Below are 22,922 nucleotides of genomic sequence, written 5' to 3' on the forward strand. Positions count from 1 at the left end.
GGAATTAATCAATGGAAATAGAAATGGTAACCACTAAGTATTGCCCCTTTGTGAAAATTTTATTTTCTATCCCTGAAGTTTAAGCCTTTGCTAGCTAAAGAAATTCTCCACTAGAAGCCACAATAGTTATTACATTGAACTGTAAAATGATGCTGTCATATGGCCACCTTGAGTCCATTCATGACTGTAACTCAACACAAAGGAAATTACTATCAACACTGATATGATTGGTCCTGAGGACCAAGGGAAAATTTGCTTGCCCCTACAAAATAGATGTAAAGAAAATCTGGTTTAGAACTCAGGGAATCTCCTGAACATCTCTTAATATACCATGTAGCTTTAGTTTGTATTGGGAATGTTTCCAAAGGACTTTGTCTGTAATCAAAGGTTTTAGACCTGAGGCCCAAACTCTAAGAGTTCAGGTAAGGACAATATAAAGGACAAAAACCAGAGATTTATTACATAGCCAAAAGGAACACAGTATATTTGTGGCCACCTTTGGAGTACACATAAGAGCTATAATGCTTAAAGGAGGAGATAGAAAAGACGGAAAAAGATAAGCATAACTAAAAGATCCCAGACATAGGTTGAGCCTGTCAGCTTCAGTCCCTGTTTGGGGAAGGATTGCTATAGCAATTATCACTGATTTGGATAAACAAGTAATCCTTACCATATAGATAAATAGATAGATAGATAGATAGATAGATAGGAGTGAATATTAAATTGTTTTTGAATTATTACAGTATAACTAAATTTAGAATAGCTATTAGCATTATTTGGTACATATAATGAATGAAAAAGATAATGAGTTTGATATTTGATAGGCCAGGGAAATTAATATTGAATTTTGGGAACCAGGAATTTTATAAGCAATTCCCAGTAAATTAGAATAAAAATAGTTAATTGTGGCAAGTGTAGACTTGTATAGAGAGGACTATAAGAATACAGGTGAGCTGGGCGCCAGTGGCTCAAGCCTGTAATCCTAGTTGCTCAGGAGGCTGAGATCTGAAGATCACAGTTCAAAGCCGGCCCGGGCAGGAAAGTCCATGAAACTCCTATCTCCAATAAAACTACCAGAAAACAGGAAGTGGCACTGTAGCTCAAGTGGTAGAGAGCTAGCCTTGAGCTGAAGAGCTGAAGTACAGCACTCAGGCCCAGAGTTCAAGCCCCACGACTGACAAAAAAAAGAGAATACAGGTGATGTATGATATGAATGGCAAATAGACCCATTAAGAAACAAAAGGGAACATTTCTAGCATTTTATCTAAATGCATGGTAACAAGCTCAATTGCTAATATTTTCTACAGATATTGCATGATTGTTGGTGTTTTGACATATGTTTTGACTACTTGTCTACCTGAGCCACATGCTATTTGCCTTTCCATCTAGCTAAACTTTGCAAGTCATTCACTGGCTATATGTACAGCATCAGATAGTACCTCCTTTGGCCCCTCTTCCCTATCTTTATCAAAATGTACCTGGATTTGGTCTTCCTGGTATTACAGTAATTTGAGAGACTGCTTTGTTACTTGTAAATAAATCAAACTTCTGCTGTTACCTTGAGATAGTCTATATTAAATTTCTTTTATGAAAAGAACAACTTCACCTATTTATTAGGTGCATAATTCAGTGCATATCCTTGCAAATTCCAATTTTGAGGCAATTTTTGAAAAATTATTTGTGGTTTACATTGGGGATACTTTAATAGTAACAATGTACCTCTTCCAAGTAACAAAACTAATTTTTGAAGTATATTATTATCCAAATGTCTACATCTTTTAAGGAATCTCCACCTCTTCTCCTCCAAAATTAAATTTTTATATGTAACTTGCCATATAAACATAGCTTTACAAATATATTGAGACTCTTTGGCAAACATTTTCCAGAAGAGCTATGTCTTCCAGGTTCTCAATCTGTTTCATGTATTATAGAACCCAAGTATTAATGCAGTTCATACAAAGAATACTATAGTTTGCAGCAATCTATCCAAATGGACAAGCATGCTATATATGTAGGTTAAATGCTCCATAAAAGCACTGATGGGAAGAGGAGAGACACGTTCACCCTGGATTGTTCTGGTGCAGCTATCTCTTATTACATGATTATGTATCACTTCCGATATTGACTCATACACAGCATTCAGACTAAAACTGAAGAGAGGTAGTTGTTCTCACAGAGTTCCTTCTTTCTTTTATTTTTTTGTCAGATAATTTTTCTTACATGAAGTTCTAACCTTAAAGACATCAGTGAACTTAAAGAAATCAGCCAGGTCTGCCATATCAGTATGATATGAAGTTTTAATTTTTGATAATTTTAACATCTGTGAGGTTAGGTTGTTGAAAGGAAGTTGTGCAGATTAAGAATGAAGGGGAATCAGCTAGCCGTTGCTGGTGGCTCATTCATATAATTCTAGCTACTTAAAGGAGGCCAATTCCTCTGAGTTGGGCTATAGATGTAGCTTCAGTGGTACAGCACAGATGAGCAAGCAAGATGAGCAAGAAGTCACACAAATAGATAACTGAGTTCAAACTTTGGCACTGCTAATTACAGGAAAAATAAGTGAGAAAATAAAGTGGCTACAGGCTATATAGCAGTATCCAAGGCTAATGGAACTGGTTATAAAGTTATAAGAAAGAAGAAGATGAGGTTCTTTCTTTATTTGGTCCGGTCGTGGGGCCTGAACTCTGGGTCTGGGCGCTGTCCCTCAGCAATTCAGCTCAAGGCCAGCGCTCTACCACTTGAGCCACAGCGTCACTTCCGGCTGTTTTCTTCTTGCTTATGTGGTGCTGAGGAATCGAACCCAGGGCCTCATGCATGCAAGGCAAGTGCTCTACCACTGAGCCACCTTCCCAGCCCTAAGAAGTTGAGGTTCTGCAGTGAGTAGTACATACTGCTTCTGTAATGAGTATTACACACTGATTTTACAGTTAGTATTACATACTGATTCTGCAGCGAGTAGACACAGAGCTAGAGTTGTCAGCAGATAGGAAACAGAGACTATATTTGCACACTATGAATGCAAATGGCATCTGAATGTGATTTGTACCACCAGATATACTAGCGTTAGCTTTTATGAGTCAGACAGCTTTAAAACAAACCGTCTTAGTCATTTCACACATTTTAATTTCCATATGGGTCACCCTTTGGACATTTAGAGTTAATTAGGAACTGATTTATATGTTGGCTAGAAAATTGCCTTGATAAATTTTGAAAACTTATTGTTTAAATATTTGAGATGTTTTTGCATTTCATTAGCAGTGACAAATAATAAAGGGAATTTCATTTTAACATGTCCATATATGCATGGAATGTACCTTGATCAGATTCACCCCCCCATTACTGACCTTCATCATCCTCCCACTTCCCAAACCAATCTCAACAAGTGCCTTGTTCCATCTTCACACATGCATATGTATTTCAACCACATTCATCTTTCATTAACCTTTTTAACCATCTCTCTTTCACTTGTACCTCATTTCAGCCAAAATGTTTTACTTGTTATTTGTTTTTACTTTTTACTCTTCAAAGGGGTTTCATCATAGTATTTCACACATGTATGAGTAGTATTTTAATATCATGACCCCTCCACTTAATACATTTTGACGCAAGTAATTTTGAAAAAAAGTTACTTTTCTCATTGCATCCTCTCTCTCTCTCCCTCCCTCTCTCTTCTCTCTCTCTCTCTGTCTGTCTGTCTTGTATCACACACACACACACACACACATACACACACACACACACACACTGAAAAGGTATTTTCAATTTAGTAAACAATGTAAACAATGTGAGTCTAGCTACATTATTGTAGGAATTTTTTGGAAACTAGATGCTGATTCACAATACTTTTATTCTGACAGCCTTAGGAAATTAGAAATGAGGAAAAGAACAAATGACTAGATGGGAATCCTGTGGTAGAGTTAAGGCTTTGTCACTAACTGTGGGATCTTGAGCGAGTCTCCTTCTCCCATGTATTTCAGTAGAAGGAAGTCACAGATATACATACACAGTTATATATGGTGAACAAATGATGGAAAAACTAAATTTGTGCAGGAATTTTAAAATTGTTTATGACTACTGTACTCTTAGTAATTCCACAACTTTACTCAAGTTATATATTTGGCCTGGGAAGGAAACAAATTGGTCTTACAAAATGAGGGTGGATTATCATAAACTTCATCAGACAGTAGTCATAATTATAGCTTCTGGTTAACATGTGCTATCACTCCCTAAGTAAATTAACATATCCCTTGGTACATTTTAGACAGATACTGATCTTTAATATACATTTCAAGTAAAGCTTCTGAGTACTGCCTACAAAAGCAATTTGTTTCAGCAGGTATATATGCTTTGCATACTATATTTTCACTGTCTCACATAGTGCTCCATCAATTCTACAGTGTGATAATTCAGTTTGCATAAAATGTATTCATTTTCCTGACTCAAGATATCACACTGTGCATCACATTGATGACAATAAGCATAATGGACCTAAAAATAAGAAGAAACCACTTAGTGTTTCTGCTAAGATATTTTAGTGTCAAAAATTGGAAAGTAAACCAGAGAAATATTCATAGGGTTTCAACCTCAGTGAAATTTCTAGAGTCCCATTAGCACGAAGCATATTGATGGGCCTCTTTTAAGTTGGAGGACACTTTTATTCATGGGGTCTCTGATAACCAAAAGAGACAACAGTAAGTGATCTACACAGGGAGGATTTAATACTGAAATAGTAGAATTCCCATTTTGAAGAGAGCACTGATAGTCTTTTCCCAAACATTTCTGTCATTGCTAGTAGGCTCAAGAACAAAATGAGCCTGGTGGTATGGAGAAGGGTTATGCATGCGCGGAGCAATGGAGGATTTCTGCTCTCAAAGGCTGGCCTGGCTATGGTCACTATTGAGGGTCCAATCTTCTGTGAGTGAAAAACAATAGTAGGTCATCAAATTGGCTAGCTTCCCTAAGTTAGCAGTATTTTAGCCCATGGCAGATTATCTACAATGGACTAGTTCCATCCTGGGAAAGGAAGACAGCTATTTGTATTCTGGCAATAGATACTTCCTCTGGTTATGGATTTGTCTTCTCTGCCTGCAATGCTTGTAGCAAAACAACCATTTGCAGAAATATAGGATGTCTCATTAGTCATTGTGCTATTCTACATGTCACTGGTTCTCAGAATTCTCACTTCCTACCCAACAAAACATCATATGGCAGTGGACACAGGTCCAAGAAATACACTGATATTAGCATGTCATCCACCAGATGCTGAAAAAGTGGCATGCATGGACAGTGGAATGTCCTTGGGAAGGCACAGTCAGAGTGGCATTTCCTTGCAAGTCTGGGGCAAGTAACTTCAGAGGTTCTATGTGCTCTGAATCAGAGTGCAATCTAGATACTGTTTTTAAAAAGTCATACTCAAATTTTCATAAATTTGGTAAATATGTCATGGAAATAAAAACTAGAGCTATTGTGTATTGTTTCTAATGATATTTACTTTTCCTGTGTTTTTCCCTATATCAACTTTTTTATTCAGAGATCTTAATTCAGCATGTGATTAACATGTTAATTATACGTTAATCATGTTAATGAATGTTACTCCTTTAATTATTCTCCCTTTCCCAATCTATTTCTACTTTACTTCCCAATCTATTTTTATTTTATCTGATTCCATTTTTTACAAATATACACTGGATACTATGATTACATTCATTCACTATTCCTATCTCTTATCTTCTCTTCCCCTTGTGCCTCATTGCATCTGACAAAACATGTTTAAGCCTCCTGAAAACATGTGTCAACAACTAAATTGTTGAAAGGAGTTATACCTTTGGAATTCTCCTTTGTATATACCATACTTTCATCAATTTGTTTATATACAGATATGGCCTTGCACATGGTTTATATGTTGATAATTCACATAGGATGTCACATATGACAGAAAATATGTAGTTTTGTCTCTCTGAGCCTGACTTACTTCACTTGCCAGATTTTCCCCCAGGGACATCCATTTCCTTGCAAATGATGAAATATTGAGTATGGCATGTTATTTAAAAATTTGCCATTATCATAATTTATATTATTCTTCCTGATGGATAAATAAAATTCCAGTGTCTGTATATTACACACATATATGTATATATATATATATATATATATATCACATTTTCTTGATCCACTTGTTCATTATTGGGCATCTGTACTGTTTCCATAACTCGGCTATTGTGAATAATACAGCAATGAGTATGGGTGTGCAAGTCTTTACTGTATTCTGACTTGTACTGTAATCTTTTGGATAAATATTCAAGAGTATTAGTGTTTGATTGTAGGATAGTTCTATATTTAGCTTTTTGAGGATACTACAACCTCATTCATACTGTTTGAACCATGCACATTTTTGCCAACTGTGTAATTAGAGTTCCCCACTTGCATTTTCTTTTTCTTTGGATATTACATTATCCACTTGCATTTGTTGTTGTTCATATTGGTGATGATGACTGTTCTTAGTGGGGTATGATAGAAGATTAGTATTGTTTTGATTTGCATTTCCTCTATAGTCAGACATGTTGAACATTTCTTCATGAGACCATTTAATAAATAGGCAAAGGAGCTAAACAGAGATTTCTTAGAAGTAGTTAACATTTACTAGATTTTATTTTCTGTATCTGAGCTTTTTCTCTTCTCTGGCTTAAGGTTCTTAGTTGGAAAAAATTCTTCACCAGAAACCACAGTATTCATTCCTCTGAACTATAACATGTGAGTGTCATCTGGCTATGAGACTATTCAAGCATTTGAACCAATAAGAAGAGAATTCCTGTGCACATTGTCGTGATTGGTTGGTCCTGAGGACAAAGTGGGAAACTTGTCTGATTCTGCACAATGAAAGTAAAGAAGAGTTTAAAATTCATAAGACAGTGTAAACATCTCAATATAACCATTCCACGATAGTTTAGATTTGTTGCCCCAAAGATTTAGTTTGTTAAAAGATTGGTTGGCCCTGCTTTCACTGTATTTGATGTCGGTATAATTTGTGGAGGGGAAGAGGAAAAACAAGTCGTTTAAATAAGGATACAGGTGGACCTGTTGCAACAATGAGAAGTACAAGTTGTCATGTTGAAAACGAACTTTACAACTTGGGGGGGGGAGGACTGGATGGGGGGGAGGGAGGATGGCAAGGGATGGGAAGGGTAAACAAAGAGGAGTCTACAATGCTTGATAAGAAATGTACTCACTATCTTGCCCATGTAATTGTAACCCCTCTGTACAGTATTTTCACAATAAAATATTAAAATTAAAATTAAAAAAAAAGATTGGTTGGTGCTCAGTGCTATTAAATCAGAGATGAGACCTAGTGGAAGGAATTTAGATCATTAGCAGCCAGCCCTGGAAGAGACCATTGATATATCAGTCCCTTACAGTTTCTCTGTCTCTCTCTCTCTGTCTCTGTCTCTCTCTGTATCTCTCTGTGTCTCTCTGTCTTTCTCTTTCTGCCTCATCTGTCTGTATGTTTCTCTTTCTCTCTTTTAAGAATTCATGATAATCATTAAATGAACAAGCCTTTTCCACCAGAGTTTACTGAGGTATCCAAATTCCAGGAGTTTCATGTTAGGCTTGGCCATTCACGCTCATATTTCAAGTAAAGAGTAGTGGTAAAAGGCAGAATATATGACAAATATGGGAAAGGTATCATTTTAGTTATCTTCCGAGGTACAGACTTTGGCCTCATGTTAAATAGGGAGAATTGAGAGAAGATGATATGGAAGGTGTGCATAGTTAAGAGAATTCCATGTTATAAATATGGCCTAGTTGACCATTATTTCAGTCTTTGTCTCTGAAGGCCTAAGTGGTGGACTCTAGCCTTTGGTTGTTCTCTTGATGGTAAGAAGGCATTGCCTATCTGAGTGGCAGTTTGCTTTTTGTCACCAGATGCTTACCAGTTAATTCTATTCTTTCTGGATACCAAGGTAATGGAAAAGTATCTACAACAAGAAATGGCTCAGATCAAAGGGCACAGATGCAAAGATGAGAGACAGCAAAGTGCTCAAATTTTAGTTAATTCACAGTGCAACAAAAACATCTTTTAAATTGTATTTTTACAATTTTGCTCTTATGTTTGAATGTTTCTTAGTTTAAAAAGAATTAGGCTTACATGAAAAGGAGACAAATAGCTGGAATATGTAGGTCAAAAGTACTTGATATGACCTAAAACTGGAAATACCATTATGAAGCAAAATATAGGAGAAAATCAATGTCAGGGAACATCAAATTAAATAAATTATATAGGGAATCCTCTTTTAAGTAACTTCATAAACATAAACTACTAAAAATATGTTTAGAGCCACAGCCATAGTATTTTTGTCTCTACTTAAATAAAAGGCCTTTTTCTATGCCATCTCTGACAAGTACTATTTTATCAATTAACCACTCTGTGGTTACTCAAAGTCCTTCATTTCTTGGATTAGTTGCCCAGATGATATAGTCTGTTCTCTCATGTCACAGGGAGGACTGGTAGGTCCAGTGGAGTCAGTGACAAATGACATTTCTGAAAAAAATTAAGCCAAAAGAGAAACTATAAGGAGTGACTATTAAACTGGTTTACCTGACATTTAATTACTTTTAAGTTTGCCTGTTTTGCAAGTCATGTTTTAACATATCAAAATGTTACTCAGATTGCTATTATTAGAATCTGCAAATAAGGGAAACCATGGGACCTATGTTTCTTTGGGCCTGGCTTACTTCACTTAATATAATTTTTTTCCAAGTCTTTCCATTTCTTAACAAATAGGGCAATGTCATTCTTTCTATGTCTGAGCCAAGCAGAAACGGTCAGATAAGTTGATGTTAGGTGAAATGAATCCCAGGATAAGGACCCAAATGGTTTTTCTTTCTTGCTATTGGTTCTAACATCTTTATAAGATGATTTCTTTGTTGCTCTGTATGTCCCTCCCCCCACGGTATAACCCTGTTTTCACTGTATTTGATGTTGGTATAATTTGTGGAGGGGAAGGGGAAAAAAAAAACAAATTGTTTAAATAGGGATACAGGTGGATCCATTGCAACAATGAGATGTACAAGACATTATGTTGAAAAACAAACTTTACAACTTTAGTAGGGAGTGGGGAGGAGATGGGAAATAATGGTAAGGGGAAACAGAGGAGGAGGCAACAATGCTTAATAAGAAATGTACACATTACTTTGCTCGTGTAATTGTAACCCCTCTGTACAGTATTTTCACAATTAAAAAAAAGAATCTGTACTTCTGTATAATACTAACAGAGAACAGTTTAAAATTTTATAAGTAGAAAACAAAGGCAAAACCAGAAAATATTAGACAGAAATATTTTCTAGGGTTTTGTTTTTCATGGGATTGTCCAGAGAAGAACAAAAACTGCAATGAAAAAAAAAAAACCCTTAGTAACCATGGTTAAAACTTGGAAATAAAAATCAATTAACAAAACAGTGTAGCTTTTTCGTTGCATGCAAAAGTCTAGAATAATCCATCAGCATCAATACACTCTTATTATAATTGAAAACACACATATGCCTATGAAAATATCACTGACAATATTAGTTGGAGGACATCAGCTAGGTAAAAATTTTGTCCCAACCTTTGCATTTAAGACTTGTACTTTGGTGGCTCAGTGGTAGAGCGCTTGCCTTGCATGCATGAGGCCCTGAGTTCGATTCCTCAGCACCACATAAGCAAAAAAGAAAAAAAAATGGAAGTGGCGCTGTGGCTCAAGTGGTAGAGCGTTAGCTTTGAGCTGAAGAGCTGAGGGACAGCGTCCAGGCCCAGAGTTCAGGCTCCACGACAGGACCAAAAAAAAAAAAAAAAAAAAGACTTGTACTTTATGGAAGGAACATAAGTACATTTAACATACAAAGGCACCAGCAACAATTACCATAATAGGTATAATTATGTCACATATACACATTCATTTCATTTCTATTTTTCAAACAAAATTTAGAATCTTTGGCTAAGTTAAAATGATAGGGGTACATCAGTGACATAAGTCAGAACTTTAAAGCTCTTACAAGTTAGGGGAAAACAATTCTAGTGACACCAAACAGATACAATTTCACCTGTTTACTTAAGACAAAGGCTGAATTTATTTAGTTATTTAAAATATACAAATGGTTGTTTAAAAGAGGGGTAAAATTTAATATGTCCATTTATGTATAAAGTGCATCTGGATCAGAATCACTACTTTCATTATTCTCCCCCTCCCATTTGTCCCTTCCTCCAATAGTCACACCACATTTTCCATTCCCTTCCTCTGATTTGCAGATCTCATTTTCTTTTGATATAGAGCTGTAGCACCAAAAATTTAGTGCCCAGACTGATTTTGCTCAAATCTTTCCTCACTGCATAAGTCTGTGTATCACCTGGTCATAGTCATGTTCTACTTCTTTCCTCTCTTCAGGGAGATACTTGACAGGATTTAGAGAAGAGGATGGTATGAGTTGGACAGGTATCTTTTCCAACAGCAAGGCTTGGTATTAGAGAAGCCTGCTTCCTTTAGAGGCTAGTATCCCTATCATATTATGAAGAGTGTACACATCAGGTCCTTCTCAGTACGTGTTTAGTTGCCTTGTGGAGTAGAAGGGCCATGGCTGCCAAAGCCTTTAGAAAGGTTGACCATCCCTTGACTAAAACATCATGTTTTGCTGGTTGCCAGTGGCTCACGTCTGTAATCTTAGGTTGAGATCTGAGGATTGCAGTTTGAACCAGTTGAAGCAAGAAAGTCCATGAGACTTTTATCTCCAATTAAGCACCAAAAGTCTGGAAGTGGAATTGTGGATCAAGTGGTTGAGTGCTAGCCTTGAGCAACAAACAGTGCTCAGGGACAGTGCCCATGCCCTGAGTTCAACTCCAGGATTGCACACAAAAAAGTGACTAAGTAACTAAATAAAACCTCAGGTACTTTATTAATGTACCCTACTTGTTCTCAAGGTTGGATAAATAACCCTGAGGCTACCTCATTCCTCTCATGGGCAGATAGGTTAAAGATTTATGCAATCAGGACACACAAAGGCATGTGCTTGCAGAAGAGCCTGTTGAAGTTGGTCAGAGACCTGTTATTGTATTGGTTGCATTTTACAAATTGAGTTTGTGAATTGTGAGTCTCTTTGATTCCTTGATTCAGGGGTCAAGCCATTACCCAACACTAAAGAACATAACCAACATAACCCATGATTCCCCAAATCTCAATTGCTTGAGAGTCCATGGGGTTGGGAAATATCATGGTAGAATTTAATTTGTCCTCTCCCAACTTCCAAGTTCATTTACTAATGGCCCTAGATATTTAAGTCTCTTAACAGAATTGTGCGTTTGCCCTTGACATCTTATAACCTCTGTCTGCCAAGAAATTGGACAATTTCTGAGTTTCCATTTGGCAGTCTCTGTCTATATAGTCTTTCACAAAAAGTATGTCATCCATATAGCGAACAACAGTGGTTTGGAAATGCTTGAATAAAACCAAATCTCAGCTAGACTCTGGCCAAACAAGAGAGAACTGTCTCTGAATCCATCAGGCAAAATGATTCATATCACCTGAATAGATTAGTTAGAGGGGTCCTCAAAAGTAAATGGAAATTAGAAGTCAAGGTGTAAAGGAATGCAAAAGAAAGAGTCCTTTAAATCTATAACTGAAAAGCATTCAGAACTTTCAGGAATCTGAGACAATGAGGTAGGGATTTGGAATGAAAGTTGCCACTCCCTTGTTAATTAACCTAAGGACTTGCACTAACATCCACCCTGAGTTTAGTTTCTGTATCCCTAGGATTGGAATGTCACAGGGGCTATTTAAAAGCCTCTGTGACTTGAGATTGTCCATTGGATTTTGCGATGCTTTCTTGGTTTCAGGTTTTAATGGATCCTGCTTCTAATATGGCAAGACAAATGTATTTCTTAAATGAATTTGTACAGGTGACACCACTAAGCCCTACCAATTTTGCCTTGGGGAGCCTATACCTCAGGATTTCTGTTGCCTCTACAGGTAAAGAGATGTTACCCTGGTTCAACAAGGATAGACTCCCCATACTGTTAGGTTGTTTGTTAAAGGGAGTCCTAGGTTCAAGAAAAGAATAGAATACATAGTCATAGTATCGAGTAGGAAGTCAACATCCTCCTCTCCTATGATCAGGATGACCCAAGACTCCACTTTGCAGATGTCAGGCATGAATAAGCATGAGAAAGATGAAAAACTGTACAGAATGAATGAGTAGGGCTCAAAGTATATAAAACACAATTTTTGAAGAGATATATGTGCATTAAAATTGGCTATAATTTATAATTAAATTTTGGAGTTAGAACATTATTTTGGTTAATGATTTTAGGAATTTTTATAAATTTTTCCTTAATAAAAATCCTTTCTCATCTAAGAACATTTTTCTTTTCTTTTTCCAAAACATATCATCACACTTTTCAACATTTAAAATCTAGTGCTTGGCTGTGTCTACAGCAGTAGAACATCAACAACTCCCAAATTATGAATTCAGATATTTTTTTCCAATGAAGTATTGTTAGTAGACTTATATCCATATTTAGCAGTGCTGAGATTTTTTTGCTTTTGGTTATGTATTATTTGTATCAGTGTGTGAAAATTTGGAGGATGGATGAACAGTTTTACTTTCCTTTCCAGAAAACTCACTTTTCAGAGATTTCTTTCTGTTGATATAAGGATATGTATGGTCTTTCTAAAATTTCCATTTTCTTATAGTCAATCCTACCCTTCAGTACCTTCATAGAACCCCAGTGAATGGAATTCAAATAGTAATTATCTACCAGTATTTAAATTCCTTGATCTCTCAGTCCTTGAATGGTTCTTTCCAGAATGCATAGTAAGAGATCATATCTGTTTTAGTTCTGATATTATATATATATATATATATATATATTCATATTTAGATGGGTTTTTTTGAAACAAAGCTTTCCTTTCTTACTGGAAGTTCATAAATATCCATGTTAAAGAAACTTTGGACGATGGATACAAGCATTGAAGCATGGATAGAAGAAAGGAGAATAACATCTTGGAAGAACAGAGTTTGAGCCTGGATATGGAGATAAAGTGTCAAGGATAAAGCTTATTACCTTTTTTTTCTTGGGGGGGGGGGTAGGGACAAGAACAACTAACTGAATGGTAGAAATGGTCAGATCCAAAAAATAGAGAAAAATTGGGGAGAATAATAAGAGAAAAAATTTAGATAGATGAGTAATATCCAATTGGAGCTCAGAGAAAACATCGAAACTAGAAGATAGTTTTGGAATAAGATCGTAGATATTTGTTTTTTAAAGACAAAAAACAGCTGTTTTCTTTCTTTCTAAAATTTAGGGCCACACTTTCAGAGTAAATGAGATTATGTCACAGTCTTACTACTTTCTCTTTAAATGGCCTCCCTCCATTGGTAAAATAGTTCAGGCCATAAGGGTGTGGCAATAATTCAGAAGCATTATTCTCTCACTTCCTGCTCAAATGGAAAATTCTAGTGAAGAATTTGGTTGCTATGTAACCTCTCATAAACTGAAAACAGCACCTTTTCCTCTCAAACATGGCAGCTTATAGTATGGGCAGATATTTCTGGTGATATTAAAACCTGGAAAAGCCTGGAACGGATGAGAGTAATGGTGGATAGTGAAGAGAAGCTGATGTAGAAGTGCCTCCAGACCACTTTTGTGCTGAAAGAACAGGAATCTAATATGTCATTGAAAAAAAAAATGGATGAAGACCAATGGGACCGAACAGGGATGACCAGAGAAATTGAGGTAATTCATACTTGTTTAAATGATATAGCTAGGCAAATAACTGATCTAAATAAATATATTGAGGTCTTATTTGGGAAAGTATACAAAGAGATTCATAGAGTCTCTTCTAAATTTACAATTTTACAAGAAAATGTGACCCAATTAACTGACGCTATTACTGCTAAGTATCCAAATGAAGGATTAACAATGCAAGTTAAAGAATCAGGAAATACTTTTCCAAGTGCAACTCTCCAAATGCAGCAAGTATGCTCCTTTAATTCATTACCTAAGACACTTGAAAGTTACAGTGATAATGTAGAAATGTCACCTGTCACTATGTGTGATTCTTACCACTTGGATGAGATAAATGGTTTAATTTCTCCTGATGATTCATTCCAATTATGTTCATCAAGCCCCAAGCTTTGGGAAGAAAAGAATATAGCAAAAAGTAAAGGACATAAGAGGGAAATGTTTGTGCAGAACAAGAAGGACACAGGTCACTCCAATGATTCAAAATATATACCACAATTTCAACCAATGGATAATAATGTTCCAGCTGCTTGTGGTAAGGTGTTTCATTCAAATGTCAATCAACCATCTGAAAATTCTACATTTTCCACTTACAAATCTAGTACAATTAGCACTCTTCTAACAAGAGCTGTAGGAAAAATGTTATCCAGTGCTTTAAACCCAGAGCATGATGCAAATGGAGATAGGGAAAATTCATGTCCTTATGTCAGTTATGAAACTGCAAAGAGAGAAATACAATCCCAACCTCAAAATCATCATCCAAAAACAGAAGTGTTTATAAATCCTAAAGCACCATCCTCATCACCTTCACTACGAATTAAGTGCTTAGCTGGATTGAGAGCTTCAAAGAGGTCAGAAATTCCTGCAACGGTTCAACCTGCAGTTAAACCTTCATTACCTGTTTGGAAACATACAGCAGCAACAACACCAGCAGCAACAGCAGAATCTGGTTACCTACAATCTACTCCTGATACAGACATTCCAACTACACCACCAAAAGCCAAATTCTATCCTACAGTATCAGAATCTTTTACATATTCTGAACTGAAACCAAAGGATCAAAATCCACAAGATAAAAGAGTGACTTCACATTTAGATCCTTTTCCTGTTAAAGATCATGTCAATTATGCTTTTCCTGGACGACTACAAATCTCTTCAGTTTGTCAATTGGTATCATCTTCTGTTTCACAGTCACCTTTACTGGGAAAATCAGCAGTGTCTTCATTTCCATCAAAACTCAAGTCTTCACATTCACCATTACCACAAAATTCGATTCTCTCTACATCAGAGTCTTTGATAGCACCACAACCAAAATCTTTAACTTCACAAAGGTCAAATTCAGTTCCAATATCATCAATATCTTCATGTTCACAATCATCAACATCTGCATTCCCATTACTAGAACAAGAATCAAGCCCATTTTCAAGACATTTGAATGAAAAATTAGCAAGTCCTCCAGCTGCAAAATCCACAAGAAATTTGAATCCACAACAATCAGAATCACCGGATTTTAAGTTATCAGAATATTCCTTTTTACAGTCATTGTTTTCTTCTACTCAAACAACGCCTGCTATTTCAAGAAGAACCAAGAGTCATTCAAGTTCCCAGTATTCACCAAGCAAGTTTTCTTCTGATTTAAAACAATCTCCTCCATCATGTTTTCCAATACTCAGTACAACCAGGAGTGATTTGATGGAAGCAATAAGAAAAGGAACTGTGTTACACAAACCTGAAGATCAGTGTTCACAAGAAGCAAAAGTTAAGCCACTTGAAAATGAAATACGTGTTATCCTGACTCGTCGTAAGGCTATGGGATATAGTTCAGAAATATCAGATAGTGAAAGTGATTGGCTGGAGGAAAAGTAAGAAAATAAATCCAAGCAACATAAAATATCTGTTGCCTTGTTGTATTGTATTTTTCCCTTAGAATTAACCATCAGCTCTGATTTTCCCTCAAGAAAATAGATCAGCCTGAAATCCTCAATATATTACAATTTTTAAGGAGGTCATTTGCTCAAATAAATATCAAGAACAGAGTACTTTTTACACAACACAGTTTATTTGGGACCATGATGGTTAAATAAGTTGATTGTGAAAATATTCATTAAAAGTCCATTCAATATAAAAATATTAAATATCAGTAATTGTATCAGCATGAATGAAAATAAGAATTTATACATATTGGCTTATTAGTAGTTCTTATTTTATTAGCATGAATTTACTATAAAAGGGGTTTGCCTTGTGAATTTCTGTGCATTTGGACAACACATATTCATTAAAATTCATGGTTTATAAATATTTTATTCCATTTCAAATAATGCTTAACCTGAACATTTGAACTGTTTGTCTTATTTATGTGTGTGCACTCCAAAGGCATAAATTAAATTCATAGTTCTGAATATTCCTCAAGGAATAGGTTGAATGAATATTACCATTTTTTTAATTTGCAGGCTTCTTTTATTGGCTGATCCTGGGGGCTTGAATTCAGGGCTTGGGTGCTATTCCTGAGGGCTTTTTATTGTGCTGGTTGGGAACTGACTGGGGTTTGAAGCCATCCCAAGCAGGAAAAGCTGTAAGACTCTTCCCTCGAATCTAACGTTAAAAAAGAAGCCCGAAGTGGAACTGTGGGCCAAGTGGTAAGTGCTAGCATTGAGAAAAAAGCTCAGGAACAGTGCCCAGGCTCTGAGTCTAAGCATCAGGACAAGCACAGAAACACACACACACACACACACACACACACACACACACACACACACACACAAATGGTTACATAGTATGTTTTATATTGTCTCTATAGTATATTGAAAAATTTAAGTAATAGTTTAAGAAATCTAAGTGGAACAAAAATAGAATAAACCTTCCTTAAAAACCCTTCTACATACTTCATAATTAAGCTTGTGAAAATTAAAACTAAAGGAAAAAAATCTTAAAATTAGATTATATAGCAAATTTTTATAGGGGAATGACAACAGTAAATTTCTTATTTGAAACCATATAAGAAAGAAGTTATTTCAGAAAACTGTTGTCAAGAATGAATCCTAGGGTTGGAGATTTAGCTCAGTGAAAGAACATTTGCCTAGCAAGTGCATGTTGCACATCCCTAAACTCAGTCCTCAGCTATGAAAAAAAAGAATGATTTTGAATATGACAGTACACACACACACACACACACACACACACACACACCAAGAAAACCCCTTAGAATTTATCTTTAGTAATAGAGTTCTTCAAGCAGAAATGAAATGAAAAGAAAGTAATTTTTTTATATTTTATTATGAAAATATTGTACAGAGGGGTTACAATTACATAGGCAAGATAATGAGTACATTTCTTATCAAGCATTGTAGCCTCCTCCTTTGTTTCCCCTTCCCATCCCTTCCCAGCCTCCCTCCCCCCGCCCTTCCACCCAATCCCCCCCCTCTGCCCCTCCCCCCCCCCCCCCCCCCCCCCCCCGCCCCCGCCAAAGTTGTAAAGTTCGTTTTCAACATGACAACTTGTACTTCTCATTGTTGCAACGGGTCCACCTGTATCCTTATTTAAACGACTTGTTTTTCCCCTTCCCCTCCACAAATTATACTGACATCAAATACAGTGAAAGCACGGGTTATACTGTGGGGAAGAGACATACAAAGCAACAAAGAAATAATCTTATAAGTGTGTTAAAAACAAATACATGAAAGAAAAAAAACATTTAAATACGTATCTTAGGGTTCATTTTCCTACCATCACCTTATCTGGCCTTTTCTGCTTGACTCATACATATACTAGATATTGCAAATAAAGGAAACCATGGGACCTATGTTTCTTTGGGCTTGGCTTACTTCACTTAATATAATTTTTTCCAAGTCAAGAAAGTAATTTTGTAGTGTTTAAGACAAAAATCTATCACAAAGAACCAAGGTCACCATGCACTGATCAAGTAAGTGATTGATTCAATAGGAAAGCATAATGAAACCCAACCAAACACTCTTTGAAAAGGGGGGAAAGGAAAGAGAGAAATGAGAATACAATGGGAGAGGTGAATTTGTTTTAAGTGTAATATATACATATATAATACCACAATGGAACCCTCTTACATTAAAGATATATTTTAGCTCTAAAATAAGATTTAAAAAATAAAATAATTTGATGTTGTAGAAGTGTCTTAAAGAGTATCATGATGGATGAATACAGAAAAGTACTGAAAGGGCTTTAATAACAAAAGTATAGTCACATGCTATAGCAGAAGAAAAATAGAGGTTAATTGGAATTCATTGACTTTGGAAATATTTCAGGTAATATTTTAGAGGGTGAAAATAGTATCATGAACTAAGTAAAACTACTCTCTGTCCTTGTGGTGTTTAGAGGAATGAAAGAAGGCACACTGTGCTTAATCTTGAAGTAGGTTTAGAAACTTCAAACATTTGTTACTACTATCATTTGAGGTTTATAGCGCCTCTTTGCCTAAGACACATATTAACATAAAATGTTCATTTCTGCATTCTACCAAGTCAGTCTTATCTTGCCACTTTTGCACTTAATTTCTTGCCACAAATCTTTTCTGTTTGTGGGTATTATATGGTTTTGGTACTTCTGTTTACAGTTTAGCTTGGTATGCTGTTACTCTCCAACCTACAATGTTCAAATGCAAACTGTTTACTTTCTTGTTCTTCACCGTAAGATCAAAGATGTTGAATCTTTCATCCCAAACATTTTACATAGCTCAAGTAATTAATCTACAAAATAGATTTTCATTAATATGACTAAAGTTAGCAATTTTCCAGATCTGTAAAGAAAGAATTTGTCAACCAAAAGGGAGCTAGATGGTCATCCACTCATTGCACAATAACTGGAAATAGGCAACTCAATTTGATAAGCCATATAGTATCTTTTTGACTATTGGTATCTATTTAAAAAGAGTTTCAAACAAAACAAGTAAAATAAACAAGTTCAACTAAACTACTTTTTTTACTGTACAAAGAAACTGCTCATTCTAGCTGGGCAATAGTGGCTCATGCCTGTAATCCTAGATACTCAGGAGGTGAGAGTGGAGCATGTGGTTTGAAGTCAATCCAGGCAGGAAAGTTGTGAGAGTCTTATCTCCAATTAAGTACAAAAAGCTGGAAGTGTAAGTGTGGCTCAAGTGGTATAGTCCTAGCCTCAATTTAAAAAATGTTCAAGGACACTGAGTTCAACACTCAAGCCCAGCATATGTGCATGTGTGTGCACACACACACACATACACACACACACACCTGATTTTTCTAATTTCCTGCTATTAATGGTAAGAAAGTTTGAAATCACTAATTGTTATGTTTGTCTAATATGTGTGTTCAAATATATATATATATATATATGTGTGTTTAAAAAATAAAGTTGAAATAAAAGTATTAGTGATTAATTATGCTTAATAGACCCCGTTTGGATTTCTTCAATGAAACACATTTAAGTAAATATTGATGAACTATACAAGGTATATACAAAAAAGGTCATATACAAAAAAGGTACGATGATTGTAAATGTATATACACCTAATGTTGTAGTATCCAATTTTATAAAAGACACCATTAGACATGAAATTTAATAAACTCAAATACATTACCAGCAATGGAATTCAATATCCTAATTTCATCAATAGATCATTCACACAAAATTTAACAAAACACAGCAGATTAATGCCACAAATCAAATGAAGTTGATAGATATTTGAAGAATATGCAATTCAACAACTGCAGAACACATGTTCTTCTCATTAGCATTTTTTCTATTACAGATAATATTCTAGGCTACAAAATAGTTTGACACATTAAAAATGAAATTACATACTATATATTTGTTATCAAAATAAAACTAGACCATAGTAACAACAGCTTTAAGAGAAACTTCCTGAATGCATGTGTACTCAACAAAATATTTTGAAAGAATAGTGTGATCTGAAGAAAGCAAGATGGAATTTTAAAACAACATTAGAACAAATGAAAATGGAAATAGATCATACCAAAGCTTGAAGCAAAAGTAGTATAAAGATACAATATACAAGAGTGACTACTTAAAAATACAAAGATGCCAAAGAAACAACCTAATAATGCACTTCAAGGGCTTAGAAAACAAGAGGAAACCAAACGCAACCCTGATAGAAGAAATAACAAATTATTGAAAAAGATATTTACAAACAGTGCAAAAGACCAAACAAGTTGATAGATGGTAGTCAGTGACAAACTTTAATGAGTGCTGTGTGAAGAAAGAGAGGGCAAAGAGAAAGAGAAAGAGCAAATAGAATTAGAGATGAAAAACAAGTCATTACATCTGATAACCAGAAAATATGGTTGTAAAAATGGATGTAAATGGAAGATGGCATGTTAAATTAAATACCCCAGACATAGAACGCTAACACAGGATTCCACAAAGACCTCCCCTATGGCCCAGCAATCCCACTCTTGGGCATTTACCCAAACGATCACAAACAAGGCCATACTAAGGCTACCAGCACAACTATGTTTATTACAGAATTATTTACTATAGCTAAGGTATGGAACCAACACAGATGCCCCTCAGTAGATGATAGAGAGATAGATAGATGGATAAATAGCTAGATAGAGAGAGAGATAGACAGATAGATAGATAGATAGATATGCACAGTGGAATTCTATGCCTCCATCAGTAAGAATGACATTGCCTCATTTGTTAGGGAATGGAAAGACTTGGAAAAAATTATATTAATGAAGTATGGTAGACCCAAAGAAACATAGGTCTCATGGTGTCCCTCATTTGCAATAACTAGTACATGTCTAGGACAAGCAGAAAATGTCAAAAGCTATGTACATATGACCATACAAGATGATATTAAGTGAAATGAACCCCAAGATAGTGACAGAAATATTTTTTTCTAATTTATTGTTTCTAATTTATTTACAATGTACTATGTGATTTTTTTGGTGTGTCTTTGTATGTTCCTCCCCCATGGTATAACCCTTGTTTTGACTGTATTTGATGTTGGTGCCCTGTATCTTGTACATACACTTCTCTAATTTGGGCAGAGGAAGAGAAAAAACAAAATGCTTAAATAGGGATACAGGTTGATCTATTGTAAAAATGAGATGTATAAGATATTATGTTGAACATGAACTTTACAACTTCGGTGGCAGGAGAGTAGTAGTGGTGGGAGGGAATGGAAGGTAGGGGAAAATCTCATGTGGAGACAACAATGCTCTATAGGAAATGTACTCATTACTTTGCTCATGTAACTATAACCTCACTGTACAGTATTTTTACAATAAAAGTGTACAAAAAAGAAAATGCTCTGAGACTCTGTCTTTGAAATAACCAGCAAAAAGCATGAGTATATGTATGGCCCGAGTGGTATAATGTCACCTTAATGATCAAGCAAGCTGAGAGAGTCTAAAGCCCTGAGCTCCATAAGAGTACCCAATAGAAATGTTTTTTTATTGTCTGTGGTTTTCAAGCTTTTTTCCATGCTTAATTGTGTCATTGCTTTGGGTCTTTGTTAGCATAATGACTTATGGGAGGGGCTTTTGGTAAAGAAGGTTTTTTTTTTGTATGTGGCAACTTAAAAATTGGTTTTTCTGAGCCTGTAAATTAAGTAAAAGCTGGACATTCAACCCCTGTCCCTATTTTGCCTCTATCCTTTTCTTCTCAATCATTCCCTCCTGTAGTCACTTTACAACTATCTTGGGCTCTAGGAAGAACAGACTCACTTGTAAGTATCTTGTGAAAAAGAGACAAATGACCCCTTCAGATATATAATTCCATCTTATTGTCATCCTGAAGACAACAGTGAAAAACCACTCTATCTGCCAGGCCTTCAGAGTCAAACACCAAGTTGGTGGTCAACCAGGCTAACTTAGCCTCCTCATTACCTGTCTCAAATTCTCCTGCTTAAAGCCAATAGCTGCACCCTGGAGGATGGATGAAGATTATGGAGTGTAATAGTTCTCCTTCTTCTGCTTTGTACCATGTCTACTTTGGTATAAAGGGTTAAATAGCCAGATCTCATGTGGGCTTTTGGTCTTTAGGCCTGAGAACTGAAAAGGCAGTTTCATTTTCACCTCATAGTGGTTATGATCACACACATGCACACACACACACACACACACACACACACACACACACACGGAGAGCAAGAGAGGGAAAGGAATAGGGGAGAGAGAAGGCCATCAATGTGCTTCATGCTAATGGGCCCTCAATTTCACTAAGGTTAGAGCCCTGTGAATTTTGTTAGATTTTCTTCCAATTTGTAATAAGTATTTATTTTTAGTAAGTAGTTGTGAAAGGGATTTCAAATCCAGAAATCAGGGTATGCTTACAAATACATCTTCGTCAATGTCACCCCTCTTATTTTTCTCCCCTTTCTTTCCCCATCCCTATCCCTGTTATGTAGCTCAATTTTTACATAGTTCACATTGAATATAAAGACTGCATTTGCTCACCCTTCCATTCATATGACCTGATTTCATTGTCCTTCCCCTAAAATATGTTTCAGCACCTGGTATTTGTTTCATTAAATTGTTTGTGAACTGTTCAAAGGATTTACACTGCTAGACTCCTCCCCTAAGTATAGCATATTTTGTCTATTTTGACACTCAAATATCTTAGCAGAAATACTAAGTGATTTCTCCTTTTCAGATCCATTTTGTTTATTGTCATCAATGTGTTATATCTTGAGTCAGGAAAATGAGCAAGTTCCATAAAAACTGAATAATGACACAGACCTGGAGAAATGATATAACACTAAAGCAAGACAGTGAATAGTATGGTAAGCCTATATACCAGTTTAAAACAAATTGCTTCTGAAGTTATTACTCAGAATTATTACTTTAAAATGCATATTAAAGATTAGTATCTGTGTAACATGTACTAAGGTATGTGTTAATTTCCTTGGGAGTGATACCACATGTAGAACAGATTCTACAGTTATGAGCACTGCCTGATGAAGTTTGTGATAATCCACCATCATTCTGTAACATCAATTTTTTTTCTTCCCAGAACAAATACATGATATGAATGGAGAAGCACTGGGAATTACTAACTACACAGTAGTGGGCAGCAGTTTTTTCAATTTCTCTAAATGCATGGCATTTCTACTTCTACATCTTTTTATTTCTAAATGATCTATCTATCTATCTACCTATCTATCTATCTATCTATCTATCTATCA

General features: G+C 35.7%; 1 protein-coding gene and 1 pseudogene across 1 annotated transcript; one reads left to right on the plus strand and one right to left on the minus strand.

The window, feature by feature from the left end:
* Positions 1 to 7,613, minus strand: part of LOC122097672 — an 8,566-nt pseudogene extending 953 nt beyond the window's left edge.
* Positions 7,614 to 13,711: 6,098 nt separating this feature from the next.
* On the plus strand, positions 13,712 to 15,634 carry LOC122097673 (wiskott-Aldrich syndrome protein family member 1-like). Its single transcript, XM_042668277.1, has one exon. It carries the CDS (start codon positions 13,712 to 13,714, stop codon positions 15,632 to 15,634), a length of 1,923 nt encoding a protein of 640 aa, XP_042524211.1.
* The last annotated feature ends 7,288 nt before the right edge of the window (positions 15,635 to 22,922 follow it).

Source organism: Dipodomys spectabilis, unplaced genomic scaffold (assembly GCF_019054845.1).
Source record: "Dipodomys spectabilis isolate Male_0828 unplaced genomic scaffold, ASM1905484v1 ptg000424l, whole genome shotgun sequence".
NCBI classification, from domain to species: Eukaryota; Metazoa; Chordata; class Mammalia; order Rodentia; family Heteromyidae; genus Dipodomys; species Dipodomys spectabilis.